General features: G+C 45.5%; 1 protein-coding gene across 1 annotated transcript in view; it reads left to right on the top strand.

Moving 5' to 3' along the window:
- The window catches only part of LOC124773714 (homeobox protein caupolican), a gene marked incomplete at its 5' end in the record, with an annotated part of 229680 nt that overhangs the window by 196238 nt on the left and 15657 nt on the right, over positions 1-17785 (top strand). The window contains one exon of the mRNA XM_047249428.1: positions 5938-6239. Coding sequence (XP_047105384.1) covers positions 5938-6239 — 302 coding nt within the window. The remainder of the gene's footprint in view (positions 1-5937; positions 6240-17785) is intronic.

Below are 17785 nucleotides of genomic sequence, written 5' to 3'. Positions count from 1 at the left end.
TTTCTAGATTTTGACTGAAAAGACCCGCAGTGGCTATAAAATACTTTTTGTTAAAAATCACGACCAATTTCACGTCAAATGAAGACGCATCCTTTGGTGTTAGAGATTCTTTTTAACAAATCATAGTGGGAAGGTAATTAACTTAGAACCACTCACTATCGTTTTTGTCAAGCTATAAACAAACAGCGCGCTAAAAGCGGTAATACATATTCTAGAAAAAAATACCGCTTTTCCGAGCGGTCAGTACTGCCTTTCCTGCTGTCCCTCAACCACCTTGCTGCTGGTGGTTCCGTTCTGATGCACCCTTCATTTTAACTATGAACTACCGCTTTCAGTGCGCTATTTGTTTGTAACTTGACATGGTTGATGAGGAAGGGCTCTAAGGCAGTTACCTTCCCTGTATAACTTATTAAAAAGAATCTCTATCATCTGAGAATGCGTCTTCAATTGCTGCGAAACCGGTCGTGACTTCAAACAAAAAGTCTTTTACTGCCAATGCGAGTCATTTAATTCGACATGTGGAAATCCGTAGGGTTGCCCGCAGTCTGAAATGACTATCTTTCAGGCATCTTTACGTACTCCCTGCGCGCTCGGTGCTCTTAGAGTACGACGTGACGCTATAGACAGGCATTTTAGAGACCATACGCAACACATCTGCTCAAAGCTTCACGGAATTTTCAATATGGTTTTAATTTCATGGCCGATAGGAGGTTGAAAAACGTAGTCCTCGTATTTAATTCGCATGATCGATTTCCGAGTCACAGAATTTCATCTCTGGACATACTTGTTGCAGTTCAGAGCATAATCATAATTAAAATAACTTTAAGTGCGTCAATGTAGTGTCTGTGTTGGACGGTTAAAACCCGTTTCAAGATAAAAGTGTATAATTTCCAAATAGATCTCGTGAATTAAATATAATCATTAAAACAACTGAATGTATTATCAAAAATGGTTCAAATGGCTCTAAGCACTACGGGACTTAACATCTGAAGTCAGCAGTCCCCTAGACTTAGAACTTCTTAAACCTAACTAACCTAAGGACATCACACACATCCATGCCCGAGGCAAGATTCGAACCTGCGACCGTAGCAGCAGCGCGGTTCCGGACTGAAGTGCCTAGAACCGCTCGGCCGAATGTATTATCCAATGTATGTATATGTGAAAGGCAATGTCCTGACTGAATGACTCATCAGCACCCAGCCCAGACCGCGAATTATAGAAAGCTGAGGGTGTTGATCTCGCAATGTAGGCGTCGTTTAAAATGGGAGTTCTCGAAATTCAACTCCTAAGGTGCTGAAATAGGGAATGAGAAGATTTTTGAAAATAAGTTGCTAGATGTACGGAAATCAGCATTTGGTTTGTCGGTCGCCCTGTGGGGGCGAAATGGCTGGTGTAAATTTTTTTAAAAATAGATCGTTATTAAAAACAACTAAGGAATTTTTAAAGCTACGGCTACGAAATGTGGTATTTTACTTCTCGGGTAAAAAAAAAACCCTCTTCAGTGTTTTTGGAAATTCGACCTCTAAGGAAATGAAATGTTTTATGGAAATATTTCATTATGAAAGCATAATATTTAAAGCTAATTTTTTAAAACTGGATTTGACTTGTTGCTTAGAAGTTAAAAATATGTGTCTCTCTGTTTTTGGAAAAGGGAGAAAATACAATAGGAACATTTTTAAGAAATTATTTCGTTATATGAAAAAAAGTTTTAAAACTAAATCTATGAAAATTGCTATTTCACGTCTCCGTTACAGATAAAGAAACATGCCTCAGGAAACGAAAGTTTCCATGGAAATATCACCAAAAGAACGCAAAAGGCATGATTAACAAAAACCTTGGACTCCAGCCATCAGATTCACTTTTTGGTCAGGAGTACAATCGGAAAAGTTAATGCTTCTGTGTCCTTAATTAGCGTGAAAAGTGTAGAAGATGTTACAATTTGTGAACATCATAGAAGTTAGATTAAACAAAAAACTGTTCCGAGCAAACAGTCTACACGAGCAGAGCAGTGGGCGCTAAGCTGGTGAGAGTGTATTAGTAAAATACAGCTGAACGCTGCTAAGATTACACCCATGAAGATGAATCACACCAAAATCACGCTGAGGGAGGCACACTGATTCTCTAGAATAAGTCGGATGCCTTACCTTTTATTGGCGGCCTCACATGCCTGCACTGCTTGTACGTGGAGTCGCAAGCGTCGTTGCAGATGGCTGGCGGGAATTCTTCGCCGGGCGACGACAGGGGCACGGGAGCGGCTCGGCTCGGCGCAGCCATTTCATCAGGCAGACAGCGCATGTGAATATTAAAAGTGGACAACGCAGCGCAGAATTCAGTGTCAGCGGGCGCTCAGAGGCGGGAGGAGTCGAAGAGGAGTGCAGGCGAGGCGAGGCGCGGCGTGCATAATGCAGCCGTCGACGCGCGACGCGCCGCCTGTCAAAGTCTTCTCGTCGTTCGTGCAAAAACAAACGGCTGCGTTCAATGCGTAATGAGGTGCGTCTGCGCCGGCCGCCTCCGTCGCAGCAACGGCCCGGCGCCGCGCGACGTGCGAATAAACATTCCATAATTGATACGCGGCCGCCCCCGGCAGCGCGCTGTTTTTGTTTTCCTTAATTAACGCTGCAGACCGCGCGGCGCGCTGTTTTATTCAGCCGCCACATCACGAATTTATAAAAGGCGCCCCTGAAAACTGAGCGTTTTCTACGCGCGTTTTGGAGAGCCCCGCGAGTGGGATTGCCGTTGCTAATTCACGAACCCGATGACAAACGCGCCGGCGCCGGCTGACAGCAGCCTATCGCGGCGTCCTCCGCGCAAATCTGAAATATTTGTCGACGTCAGCGACGTATTTTGTCACCGCTGACGCACTTTCAAAGGAGTTACAGAATTCCGAAGTTAATTTATTATCTATGAACGCTGGGAGGTGGCAGTGGGGCGACGAAGTAGATGCCCTGTATCTCTACAGAGCGGTAGTGATAATGGAGAAAGTGACTTACACTTCCTCCATCTACATCTCCAATCTACATCTGTACTCTGTAAGCCATTTTAATGTGTGTGGCCGGCCGTGGTGGCCGAGCAGTTCTATGCGCTTCAGTCTGGAATCGCGCGACCGCTACGGTCGCAGGCTCGAATCCTGCCTCGGGCATGGATGTATCTGATGTCCTTAGGTTAGTTAGGTTTTAGTAGTTCTAAGTTCTAGGCGACTGATGACCTCAGATGTTAAGTCTCATAGTGCTCAGAGCCATTTTGAACCATATTTTTAATGTGTGTGGCACAGACTACTGCGTCTGGTATCATTAAAGTTATCTCATACCTTCACCCCTCCTTCCTGTCCACTTCGCGTACGGTGCGTGGTTAGAAAGACTGTCGATAGACCGCCAAATGAGCCCTCATTGCTACGATTTTGTAATAGTCATCTTACCGGTTGACGCATATGGAAGTAATATTTTGCAAGAGTCTCCTTAGTACGTATGCTCCTGGAATTTCAACAGCAAACGGTAACAGGCAACAATGACGCGCGAAGCCTTTGTTGTAGCATCTACAACTGACGTTTTCTGAGTGGCCGCACGGTTTGAGGCGTCATGTCACGGACTTCGCGGCCCCTCCCGCCGCAGATTCGAGTCCTCCCTCGGGCTTGTGTGTGTGTGTGTTGTTCTTAGCATAAGTTCGTTTAACTAGTGTGTAAGCCTAGGGACGGATGACCTGAGCAGTTTCGTCTCTTAGGAATTCGCACACATCTGAACTTTTTTTTATGAGCATCTCCATAACGTTCTTCCGTTTACTAAACAATCCCATGACGAAACGCGCAGCTTTTCATTGGACGTTGCCTGTGTTTTCTTTTGATCCAAAGTGCCAAGGGCCCTTATTGGTGAGCAGCACTCAAGAATCGGCTGTAGAAGTGTTGTGTTATGTGACCCACTTCTTTCGTGGACTCAAATGGTTCAAATGGTTCTGAGCACTATGGGACTTAACATCTGAGGTCATCAGTCCCCTAGACTTAGGACTACTTAAACCTAACCAACCTAAGGACATAACACACATCCATGCCCGAGGCAGGATTCGAACCTGTGACCGTAGCAGCAGTGCGGTTCCGGACTGAAGCGCCTAGAACCGCTCGGCCACAACGGCCGGCTTTTCGGCGATTAGTTACATTTTCTTAATATTCTTCCAATGTATTTCCGCCTGGCGTCTTCTTTTCCTAAAATTTGCTTTATGTGATCATTCGTCTTTAGGTCTGTCTCAACAGTTACTCCCAGGTATCTTACTGTTGTTACTGTTTGCAGAGGTTTATCGCCATCAGCGTAATCGGACAGTAATGCCGTAACTCGAGTCGAATTTAATCTTGTACGCGCCTTTCACAACTGGAGTCAGCAGAATACTGCAATGTTTTTGGTTCTTACACATGTAAGTTATATTGATCTCTGAGAGCTCCGAGCCCGTGTTTTTACGCTTAAAAGAATCTGCAGCCGGCCACAATTTCGAGTACTTTGGAAAAGCTTTCATTAGTTTGCTATAACTAGTTTCCTGCAGGCGATGAAAAGCATTGTACACATCAAAGCGGTAATGAGCTAAGGGACGTCAGTAATAAAACAGATATTGCATGGAAGCGCTTCAACAATTTTATGCAGGAAATGGGACAGCTTATTGTTTTCGGCTAAAATAAAGGAACCTAAGGGTCACCTTTCTAGATTAGAAGGATTTATCAACACTGAAATTTCACTCCAGGAACACTGCGGAGTGACCTGAATTTATTTAGTCTCTAAATTTGGTATGCACAGATCATGTGCTACGTAGCATTAATCGTAGGGAACCACTGTGCCATCTCTCCTGGGCAACCTCTGTGGAGCATCTGACATAATTACTAGTAAATTTTACTGACCACATGCCCCTCAACTTGCGCATCCAGTGACCCCTATCGGTTGTGCACAACACGGCTGTCGGTCAGTTCTGCAGGACCTTCGGAGGCCTCTGACGAAGTTTTTTTTTTTTTTCAGATAAACATTCTGCAGGGCCTACACAGTAATTCATTCACGTATATCACCTCATGCTGATTCGTTTCTTATTTATTGTTATTGTTGTTGTGGCCTACAGTCCAGAGACTGGTTCGATGCAGCTCTCCATGTTAGTGTATCCTGTGCAAGCTTCTCCATCTCCAAGTACCTACTGCAACTTACATCATTCTGAATCTGCTTTGCGTATTCTCCAATACTAAATTGGTGATCCCTTGATGCCTCAGAACGTGTCCTACCAACCGATCCCTTCTTCTAGTCAAGTTGTGCCACAAATTCCTCTTCTCCCCAATTCTATTCAGCACCTTCTCATTAGTTACGTAATCTACCCATCTAATCTTCAGCATTCTTCTGTAGCTTCACATTTCGAAAGATTCTATTTTCTTCTTGTTTTAACTATTTATTAATAACCGTTATACCGTCGTAATGTCGTTAGTAGCCTACAGTCGTCCTTCAACTATTTCTCTCTTCCAGTTTCATTCCAGAATCACGTGTAACCTTACTTTGTTCGTTTATATCATTCTTCACGTTTTCTCACTCTCTTACGACATTCAGTCCCATAAAAGTCCATTTTCCGATTCCTAATACATCGACTTAATTACCCTCGTGGAAATCGAAATCCTTAGCTATCGCCTATGCACTCATTCGCTTGGGGTTCTTGCCTAACTACGGAGTTTACTTTTCCGTTTCGTAAAGCAATTACTCTTCATAATATTAAGAGCAAAAGCATGTTATTGCCATATGTAGTAAAGATGGTTTTGTACATATCTTGTTCTCGTCCAAGCTACGCGTTGGCAGTTAATCTCACCATTAAACGAAATGAAAATTGTAGTAGAAAGACGATGTCATAATAAGTTTCCTCTGATAATGTTTCACGGCAGAACTGAAACAGTTCTCATAGTGAAGATACCAATATAAGGCTGTACATTTTCAGGTACGGAATGGACCTGAACGGCGCGCGACGGAAGAATGCGACCCGAGAAACGACGAGCACGCTCAAGGCGTGGCTCAACGAGCACAAAAAGAACCCGTACCCCACCAAGGGCGAGAAGATCATGCTGGCCATCATCACCAAGATGACGCTGACGCAGGTGTCCACGTGGTTCGCGAACGCGCGCCGCCGCCTCAAGAAGGAGAACAAGATGACGTGGGAGCCGCGCAACCGCGTCGACGACGAAGATAACAACAACGAGGAGGACAGCGGCCGCAAGAGCGCCGACCACCACAAGGACCCCGGTGAGTGCCGCGCAGCAGTGCGAGCTTCCACTAACGTCACACTTCCCAACTGTACACTGTCATTACCTTGTAGTCAGCCACGTTTTTTACTTCATTCTCACCTCCGTTAGAAACACTACACTAACGTAACGAAAGTCATGGGATACGTCCTACAATATCGTGACGGATCTCCTTTTGCTCGGCGTAGTGCAGCAACTCGACCTGGCATGGACTCAAGAAGTCGTTGGAAGTCCTCTGCAGAAACATTGAGCCACGCTGTCTCTATAACCGTTCATGATTGCGTAAGTGTTGCCGGTGCAGGGTTTTGTGCACGAACTGATCTCTCGATTACAACCCATGGATATTCAATGGCGATCTGGGTGGCCAAATCATTCGCTCGAATTGTCCAGAATGTTATTCACACCTATCGGGAACAATTGGGGCCCGCTGACATGCTGCACTGTCATCCACAATAATCTCATAGTTGAATGGTTGCAAATGATTTTCAAGTACCCGAGCATAACCATTTCCAGTCAATGACTGGTTCAATTTGACCAGAGGACCCGCTCTTTTCCATGTAAACATAGTACATACCGTTATGGAGCCACCACCAGCTTGCACAGTGCCTTGTTGACAACTTGTCCATGGCTTCGTGGGGTCTGCACCGCATTCGAAGCCCAATATCAGTTCTTACCAACTGAACTCTGGCCCCATCTAAGCAGGCCACGGTTTTCCAGGCGCCTAGAGTCCAAGTGATATGGTCACGAGCCCCCGAGAGGCACTGCAGTCGATATCGTGCTGTCAGCAAAGGCACTCGCGTCGATTGTCTGCTGCTGTAGCGTATTAAGCCAAGTTTCGCCGCGCTGTCCTAACGGATGCATTCGTTGTACGCCCACATCGATTTCTGCAATTATTTCGCTCAGTGTTGCTTCTCTGTTAGCACTGACACCTACGCAAACGCCGCTGCTCTCGGTCGTTAAGTGAAGTCCATCAGGCACTGCGTTGCCTGGGTGAGAGGTAACGCATGAAGTTTGCTAATCTCGGCAGACTCTTGACACTGTCGATCTCCGAATAGTGAATTCCCTGTATCTGGAATGGATTGTGCCATGTGTCTACCTCCAGCTACCATTCTGCGTTCAAAGTCCGTTTATTCCCGTCGTGCGGCAACATGAATCACGTGAGTACAAACGACAGCTTCAGCAGTGTATTGCCCCTCTATACCCTGCGTACGCTATATTTCCGCCATCTGTATATGTGGATATCGCTATCCTAAGACTTTTGTCACCCGAGTGCAGATCACCAAGGGCATACAGTGCAAAAAGCATTATAATCTTTACCCTTGTTAAGCCGTGAGTAAACCTTACACCATTTGCTTGCTATCGGCTGAAAGGCATCACGAAAGGTAAAACTGACTGTAAAAACACCCAAATCTTTCGCCGGCCGCGGTGGTCTAGCGGTTCTAGGCGCTCAGTCCGGAACCGCGCGACTGCTACGGTCGCAGGTTCGAATCCTGCCTCGGGCATGGATGTGTGTGATGTCCTTAGGTTAGTTAGGTTTAAGTAGTTCTAAGTTCTAGGGGACTGATGAGCACAGATGTTAAGTCCCATAGTACTCAGAGCCATTTGAACCCAAATCTTTCCACAGACATCCATCTCGCTACTGAGTAGGAGTAAGCTCGGTATGACGCCTGTTGATTGCAGGTATGCCAGTTTAGCTCTCTTCGGACTAAAAGGTTAAACGTGAGACTAATGAACGAACGGTATTACGTGAAATACTGTTCATTTGCCTCTAATAGGAATTTTTACTTGTCGTGAAGCTGTTCAATCGGGAATGAGCTTTTTAATAGGAAGTGAAAAAATACCATCCAAAACAGTATAACTGGCAACCTCAGTGTCAACAACAGTAATCAAACTCAGCGGAACATAGTTACTTTCTTATTGTTTCCACACTCTTTTATCTTCATCAAAATGATAATTTATATGTCTATTCCTCACTAGGGCGTTATTGGTAGCTGAGTGGTCAGCGTGACGGAATGTCATACCTCCGCTCAGGGACTGGGTGCGGTCTTGTCCTTATCACTGTCATTTCATCCCCATCGACACGCCAATCGTCGAAGTGGCGTCAGCTCGAAAGACTTGCACCAGGCGAACGGTCTACCTGACGAGAGCCCTAGCCACACGGCATTTCCATTTCCACTAGGGCCTTTGTGTGGCTACCTGCCTCGCGGTTAAGATGTGGGCGTTCTCTGTGTAGAACTAGTCAGGTACAATGGTTATTGCTAACGCTTGCTACTAAAATTTCTTCTTCCTCTTCTTCTCATTTTGAAGTGCAAATGTAAGTGTAACTGTGAGAAGTATGATGAACCTTTTAGGTGCCGTTTGAGATGATTTCGTGGTAGTTGACAGTTATTGTACTGGTCACAGAGTACACATAAGTGCAGCACCTGCGAGTGGCCAGGAGGTCAGGAAGTGCTGTTTACCGTAATCCAGCGCTGACGAACCTGTCAGCCTGTCCGAGTGACAGTCCCACTTACGCAACATTGTTAATAAGATGGAGCAAACCAGTTGCAGAGAGGACTCATAAATCAAACGCTCGCGTTTCGCTGAGTCTTTCCTACCACGTACGGAACGGTTAACAAGTCTGTCTAGTTACTGCTTGCTAAATGTTCGACAGTGCGATGAAAGCCGTACCCAATACAACAAGCACTGTCTTCGCGTTCGCATCAGGACCTAGAACTGGAATGGAATAAGGTTGGAATGTAACGTGTCGTAGACAGATTGATCATTAGTGGCGGTCGTTAGTTCTGCTGACAAAGTATCAAAGAAGTAAATGACGTAGACGTCCCAAAGATATCCTGCAGGTATTCGCCTGAAGTAGAGAAATCACAGAAAACACGTCGGTATTCCAGAACATGCGCTGTTGCCAGATTTTTCCAAATACTTACGCAGTGGCTCGACTGCAAAGCTATCCCGCTCAATGTCTATCGTTTTCCGCAAGATGGAGTGTGCCTAGAAAGGACTGAGAAGCGTTTTCCGTGTCTAGTGATGACGGTTTTCTCTGCTTTTCTTAGCTCTTTTATTGTGATATTTAGCTTTTACCGCCTCAGCAGCCCTGCCCGCAAATTAAAACAGGTCATTATTGGGGTAGTTGTTTACGGGTTCTCGTTTTTTATTATAAACTCACAAAATACTGTTGATGGAAAGTGAGAGACAAGAATCGCTGCTCCCTTCTCAAAATTCCGATAATACGTTCAGCATTTACAAATACGCAGAATCACCACTACGACCAGGTCTGTTATATGTGGAAAACAGAGGAGTGGCTGGTTCGCTTGCGCCTAGCTCCTTACGACTCTAGTTTATTGTAGTGTGGTTGAGTTACCTATATGTCTTACACAATGAATGAACTTCGTGAATTTCAGATTTCTCCGTATATCCGTGGAACAAAAATTAAAACGAAAGACAAAAGCTACTCCATACTCGTGAAAGAAACCTGAAGTCCTAGTAAAGGCTTTACCCATGGCTTTCTCTACAACATTTCCCAACAGGGCACTCTTCATTGCGAAAGGAGAGGTCACCGAAAAATACGTGTAACTATACGCCCTTTGTTCACGCCGTACGCATAGCTACTCACACGCTTCAGAGTCCGTCCCCCCGCGAGTCTGATGAATTTTCAAACGATGTTGTTTCATCTTGCCCGCCTTGTGAGCCATCTTATGCATTATTCAGAGAAGAGGTTTAATTTAGGTGCTCTTTTACAGGGCTGAGCACTGCATCGCACACACACACACACACACACACACACACACACACACACACATGCCCGCGCGCGCCAACTTTCGACTGACTTAAAATAAAAAAAAAGAAGCCCGCTCGCTGCCCATCAGCATATTACCGACACCGGAACTTCCAAGCGGCCGTGTTGACAGGCCTTCCTTGGCTCAAAGCGGCGCGCGGCCGCCGGCCGCCTTTGACGGAAGAGTTATTGAGTCAGCCCGACGATTGGCGACCTATGCTTCTATCAGGGTAACTGTGCACCCGCGGTACTAAATTACGCCGTCCACTTTCATCCGCTTGTTTGTGTTAGCTGTCCAAATAGATATTTAAAGAAAGACGAGCGGCGGCGTGTCCCCAGGCCGAGATGAAAATCCCCGGCGACGCGACGCGACCCACGGTCCCGCGACGGCACGTGTGAGCGCTCGTAAAAGCGTGCAAATATCAGGGTGGCGCAATATCACCGCTCCGCTCTATTAATAGCCAGCCTGACCGGCGACTGAGTCAGCTAGGCACGGTGGCAGCGACGCGACGGGCTTGCGTCACTCGTTAACGATCTCTGGCTGTCACCTAGTCTTTGCTCCTACCGTCGCCTCGTGCTCTGCGACTATCACTTGTGTCTCTCATGCCCAGCCACATTCTCGCCTTCGTGCATACCAGAAAAGCTAGATGTTAGCAATGAAGCCTCCATTGTGCATCCAGTCGACCTTCCTGGCAAGTTAGGTTTCGTGTGTCTGCCACACCTCGGAAGAAAAGTCTTTGGGAGTAGTTCAGCTCCGCGCCATAGATTTTCCTGAAAACGAGGGGTTTCAACCATAGCAAATGTTCCGTATTAAAATCTAATTTTAATATCAGTAACATCAGTCTACCGTAGCACCCTCCGTCGGTGTGCGTGCATTGATCTCCCATGTTTTTGCGTCGGTTACCAACAAGTGTTATTTGGTGATCATGATACATAATCGTCTGGCGCTGTCATGTTGCCAGATATGTCAACACTCGGGTAACAGAAGTCAAAAATGGTTCAAATGGCTCTGAGCACTATGGGACTTAACATCTGAGGTCATCAGTCTCTTAGAACTTAGAACGACGTAAACCTAACTAAACTAAGGACATAACACACATCCATGCCCGAGGCAGGATTCGAACCTGCGACCGCAGCAATCGCGCTGTTCCAGAGTGAAGCGCCTAGAACCACTCGGCCACCGCGGCCGGCTGACAGAAGTCACGTGACAGCAATATCCACTATTACTGATGGCGGTAGTATGTCGTTCGCAGGGTATAAAACGGCACTGCACTGGTGGAGCTATTATTTGTATTCAAGTGACTCATGTGAAACGGTTTTCGATCTGATTATAGCAGTGCGATGGGAATCAACAGATTTTGAACGCGGATTGGTAGAAAGAGCTAGATGCATGGGACATTCCATTTAGGAAACCGTTAGGGGATTCAATATTTGGAGATATACAGTGTCAAGAGTGTGCCCGAGAATATCGGATTTCAGGGATTACCTCTCACCACGGACCACTCAGTGGCCGTCGGCCTTTACTTAACGACCACGAGCAGCGGCGTTTGCGTAGAGTTGTCAGTGCTAACAGACAAGCAACACTGCATGGAATAACCACAGAAATCAACGTAGGACGTACGACGAACGTATCTGTCAGGACAGTGTGGCGAAATCCGGCGCTAATGGGTTATGGCAGCAGACGAACGACGCGAGTAGCTTTACTAACAGTACGACATCACCTGCAGCGACTCTCCTGTCAACGTGACCAAGCTGACTGGACCATAAACGACTGGAAAACCGTGGTCTGGTCAGATGAGCCCAGATTTCAGTTGGTGGCGGTTCGAGTGTGGCGGAGACACCACGAAGCCATGGACCCAAGTTCTCAACAAGGCACTGTGTAAGCTGGTGGAATGGACTGGGTCCTCTATTCCAACTGAACCGATATAGGTGTTCATTCTTTCCGCGCGCTAAACGAGATTCGAATAATAGAGAATTGTGAAGGTGGTTCGATGAACCCTCTGCCAGGCTCTTAAATGTGATTTGCAGAGTATCCATGTAGATCATTGACTAGAGTAGACTATTTGCAGCGATCTGTGGACTCCATGTTCCCAAACAACGATGTAATTTTTGTGCATGACAACGAGCCATGTCACAAGACCACAATTGTTCACGATTGGTTTGAAGAACATTCTGGACAATTCGAGCGAATTATTTGGATGCCCAGATCGCCCGATTTGAATCCCACCGAAAATTTATGGGACAGAACCGAGAGGTCAGTTCGTGCACAAACTCCTGAACGGGCAACATTTCCGCAATTATCGACGGTTATAAAGGCTGCGTGGCTCTATATTTCTGCACCGGACACCCAACGACTTGTTGAGTCCATACTACGTCGAGCTGCTGCACCACAACATAAAAAAGCAGGATCGATGCGGTATTAGGAGGTGTCCCATGGCTTTGGTCATTTCAGTGTATAACATCACCGTTTTCTGTTTCCCGTACCAACGACGCTTGTACATGACCCTAGAAGTTAGGTCTGTCGCTAGCCGCAGAACGCAAAATTCCCGTTGCGCCAGGCACATAATCGCTTTTCTCCGTGCTTTCTTTATTTTCTTTCCAACGCTACCTTAGCTTTCGCATTCGCTCGACACTGGCCTTTCGACGTGAACTTTCCTCTCACTTACATTTTCTAAGATTCCTGGCACATTACGAGTCATGCGAGATGGCATCTTTCATTATTTTGTAATTTTCAATTCGGAACGGATTTTCACATATATTCCTACGATGCCACCAAAATCACTGTGCTAGCTAAACGCGTTTCGACGGTAAACAAATTAACAACTTTACATGAAGCTAATGCGCAATATTAACGCGCATGCTCTTGCACTGGTACAAAACAAATACTGAGATGATCTATCCGTTGTTGGCCTCGGCCTTTGTTTACGCATTATTAGGCTTGTAGTTATTAGCGATTCAAATTGGACGCTATTTGTCACATAAGAAATTTCGACCGACATATCGAACGTGTAGCCATTTTCGCCTCATAACGCTTTGTATTGTTCAGACCTCAGACTGCTAACGTGCCATATCGCTCTGACTTCTCCAAACTTTGTCTATAAGGTTTCCAAATTGTGTTAACATTGGCAACTTGCTTTTAAAACTCCATACACAAATGTTGAATTTTGTGTCTACAAAATTAAATAAATTAAAACGAAATATCCTATAACTACAATGTTATTAAGTCACAAGTGGTATCAGTCAACTGATACACAAGTATCTGGGTGTAAAAATGTTTTAGATATATGAAATCGAATGATCACATTGGCACAGCCGTAGTTAATGAAAGAAGCAGACTCAAATCATTGCTAGGATACTGCGAAAATGTAATCAAAGGAGATGGCTTACAAAACAGTAGTGTGAACAACCCAAGAGTATTGCTCTAGTTTGTAGGACCAGTACCTAATAGGAATTTGGGAGGATATAGAACGCGCGCAAAGAAAGAGAGCACGAATGGTCACGGGTTTACTTGATACTTGGAAGAGCGCCACAGAGATGATGAGAAAATGCATGAAGATACGCACCTACTGACACGCGAAACCCTACTTACCATGTCTCAAGAAGCAGCATTAAATGAAGACTCTAGCAGTACACCACACCACCCTACCCTGTGTAAGCGGTACAATGGGAAATACTCTACGCCATGGGTTTCACGGTGATATTTAGAGAAGAGATGTAGAAATGTGTAGAAATGTATTTATTCATTCCACCAGTGTAACGAATTCTATACGAGAACTTTCGTGAGGTTTCCTAACAGGAGGAGAACAGTGGTAATTAGAATCTTTGAGTTATTCTCTGAGGCACATTCGGATGATACAGAGGGTGAAATGGGAAAGTGTTTCTCGTAGAATAAAATATGTGTGGTTTACAGTCTTCCTTGGGTACTGAAGTTTAATCTGAGGAGAATGTTAAATTTTGGATTTATCGACCAGGTGGTCACATTACCAACTGTGACACTGACCACCCATTGCTTATTTTCAGAATTTAGCTCCAGTGCATTTGAGTGTTTCATTGTGTAGTTACTACAAGTAAAATAAATATTTGTTCGATAACTGCATCTTGCCATTGTTTAAAAAGATTTATGGAGAATCTCTCTGAAGACCGTAGAATCAGTAGCTCGATTTAGATATTTCATAATGGTGTTCAGTATGCAGCTGACAGCAACGTTCGTGGCGGAGCAGTAGCACAGTAAGATTTTATGTGTAAATAAATTCATCGAGTAGCTACTGAAGGAATCTTCCTAGACGTAAACTAGCGTATATAATGAACACATTTATTAACCTCCTGCATACCTAATTCGCTAATGTTACAGGGTAATAACTATCGTGAGCAGGTCTCCCTATAACTCTGAAGTTCTATGATTTTACCTTTACTTTCATTACACGGGACGCACCTGGCAAGTAAAGACAGAAGACGAGATTATCAATTCCCTGCGATGAAAGAGATTTGAAATCCAGTTCTCTCAAGTGGGAATCCAGTGCTTCAAACACTGCTTCACTTCGGTTAGTGTACATATAAGGAAGTAAAGTGATTCTTGACTCTTCTTGTAACGACCGCTCTTGTGAACTTCAGCGTCAGGTTTCCGTGATCTGTAACACATTTTTCTTTTCGTTTCGTGTAGCAGTCGCTCGAGCATTTCCGTGAGTCCCTTACAATAATCAAATAAAGCTGTGACTCTTCTCTTAATCTTTCCTGCCATGAGTCCAGCTTGACATCGAATCTCCACTGGCGAACTTTTTGAAGTCAGACAAATGAAACTAACCTCTTCGTGCGCCAGTCGAGACGCGTATGGTTTCACGAATTTCTTCAAATCACGAGGATGACTGTAGCTACCAAAAGATAATGCACTTAATATTATGTAACAGCGAAAACTGGAGAACGCATCTGTGAACAATTTCAGTCCAGATGACGATTATCGCCGTTCTTATTGTGGCCTTCAGTTCGCAGAGTGGTTTAATGCAGCTCTCCCCGGTACTCCATCCTGTGCAGGCCTCTTCGTCTCGAATAACTGTTGCAGCCTACGTCCATTTGAACACGCTTACTGTATTCGTTCCTTCGTTTCCCTCTACAATATTTTTATCGCAGCACCACTCCCCCTCTCACACACGCTTCCCTCCATTACCACACTGATAATTCCGGAATGCCATAGGAAGCATCCTTTCAAAAGGCTTTTCTTTTAGTCACTTGGCCGGCCGCGTGGCCGAGCAGTTCTAGGCGCTTTAGTTCGGAACCGCGCTGCTGCTGCGGTCACAGGTTCGAATCCTGCCTCGGGCATGGATGTGTGATGTCCTTAGGTTAGTTAGGTTTAAGTAGTTCGAAGTCTAGGGGACTGATGACCTCAGATGTTAAGTCCCATAGTGCTTAGAGCCATTTGAACCATTTTTTTTTTAGTCAGTTGTTGCGGCAAATTTATATTTTCCTCGATTCGATTCACTTGCTCGTCATTTGTCTCTCGATCTATCCACGTAATCTTCACCATTCTTCTGTAGCACCGTATTTGAAAAGTTTCTACTATTCTCTTGTCTGAACTGCTTATGATCCACGTTTCACTTCCGTACAACACTACACTGCACACTGATACCTTCAAAAAAGACTTACTTAAATTTATATTCGATGTTGATAAATTCCTCTTTTTCAGAAATTCTTTCGTGCTATAGCTATTCTGCATTTTATTCACACTACAACCAGCCGAGCAGAAACGAAATTACATGTGCACAAGGGCATGATCAGTAAATAGAGCTGCAAGTTGAATAAAAAAAAAAAAAAACGAGGAGCGGAATATCTGCCCGAGAGGACACTGCGGCAGGGAGGATAAAAACGGCTCGACAGCCACAACGGTGCCGGTTCCGCGCGTAGCACAAGGGCGTGTACGCCGAGGCAATGCGCCAAATAAAAGCCGATGGCAGAAAGAGAGAGGGGTGGCATTCGGTAAATCGGCCGAAACAGAGGCAGCGAGGTCTGAAATTGCGAAAAGCGGACCAGCGGCGCCCGGCGGACTCTGAAATTGATGGACGCGGCCGGCCTTTGGAGTATTAATGCGGGTGTTTTGGGCGGCGGCCGGCTCAGGCGGCGATCGCGTCCGCGCCGCTGCCTCCAAGCACACGCGCCACGCACCACGCACCGCGCAGCACGCGGGCAGCGCGCGCACCGTACTGTGCAAATTGTCTGCCAGCTGTAGGCGGCGTGGCGCAGTTTAAATCACCCAGTCCGCATTATGACGCCCCCGGGCATTAATCACGGATCTGGAAGGAAATAATTAAGCGAGTCAAGGGGTTGGGACAAGTTTTTAAGGGAGTGCCGACTTGAGCAACAAAGCCGAGGGGTGGAAAAGCAGCCGCCGTCTTGTGAATATCGAGGGCGAGACTGTCGGTGCGAATTCCTGATACGGCGAAAGGGCCTGTTCTTTCCCCCCGCTCGCAGAGAACAGTGTTTTCTGCTTATAGTCCCTGCACAAGTTTCGGATTGTGAAACACGAGTCAAATAAATATGGCTAGTTCGTTATAAATTTGAGGTTAACTTTTGACTAATATGGCACTTCCCTTTCAGTATATTTAAGTTACAGAAGAAACTGAAGTATGTGTTGCACTATCTACTAAGTGGCCGTGCGGTTCTAGGCGCTACAGTCTGGGGCTGAGCGATCGCTACGGTCGCAGGTTCGAATCCCGCCTCGAGCATGGATGTGTGTGATGTCCTTAGGTTAGTTAGGTTTAATTAGTTCTAAGTTCTAGGCGACTGATGACCTCAGAAGTTAAGTCGCATAGTGCTCAGAGTCATTTGAACCATTTTTTGGTTGTTCAAACATGACACTGGAAAGGTACTGTAATAGCGAACACTTGGCTTCTCTCCTGACGAATGCAACCGATGTTCTGTTCTACGTGTAATTATTCCGCTGGCCGGGATGGCCGAGCGGTTCTAGGAGCTCCAGTCTGGAACCGCGCGACCGCTACGGTCGCAGGTTCGAATCCTGCCTCGAGCATGGATGTGTGTGATGTCCTTAGGTTAATCAGGTTTAAGTAGTTCTAAGATCTAGGGGACTGATGACCTCAGAAGTTAAGTCCCATAGTGCTCAGAACCATTTGAACCATTTTGTAATTACCCCAAAGGAGATGTCTGTTATTACTGGGTGTCCATTGTCGAGTACGCCGTAAATTCGATTATTTTGATTGTTGTAATTACGTAGTTTACACATTACATAGATACGATTGTACGGCATCATATATTCCACGCTTTTCGTGCCGTTTTTTAGCTCTTCAATACTGAACGTCAGCTTCCTAGGGATTTCTCTTTACATACTCTAACGTAAAATAATAAGTATACAAAACAATAAATAATGATGATGATAAATAAGAAAGGGAGGTATCGGACTTAACGAATTTATCTCACAGACGTACTATAATCGGCGAGTCTCCTAATGTTTTTGACCACCGCCTGATAGTTGTTCGCGTGTCTCTCTGTCTCACTCGCTAAGACGTAGTGGACTACCGGACGCACAGAAGAAGGATTTGTCTGTTCAAGAAACGGTCACTTGCGCTTACGACCCTAACTGCGGTGATAACTTTCATATTGCCATCACCAGGGTTCACCCTCCACAGTTCATGCTGGATGCCACTGCATCCGCCAGTTCATAACCTTCTCAGCCACAAGTGCGGATTACGTCGGAGTACAGTTATTCCTATGCCATTCAACGAAGTGCCTATTCCTTGACAAGTATGAATCTTACCCCGTGCATCAGAAGA

The sequence above is a fragment of the Schistocerca piceifrons genome, chromosome 1 (genome assembly GCF_021461385.2).
Source record: "Schistocerca piceifrons isolate TAMUIC-IGC-003096 chromosome 1, iqSchPice1.1, whole genome shotgun sequence".
Lineage (NCBI taxonomy): Eukaryota > Metazoa > Arthropoda > Insecta > Orthoptera > Acrididae > Schistocerca > Schistocerca piceifrons.
Note: the sequence above shows the minus strand (reverse complement) of the source record. Positions and strands in the feature narration are given on the sequence as shown.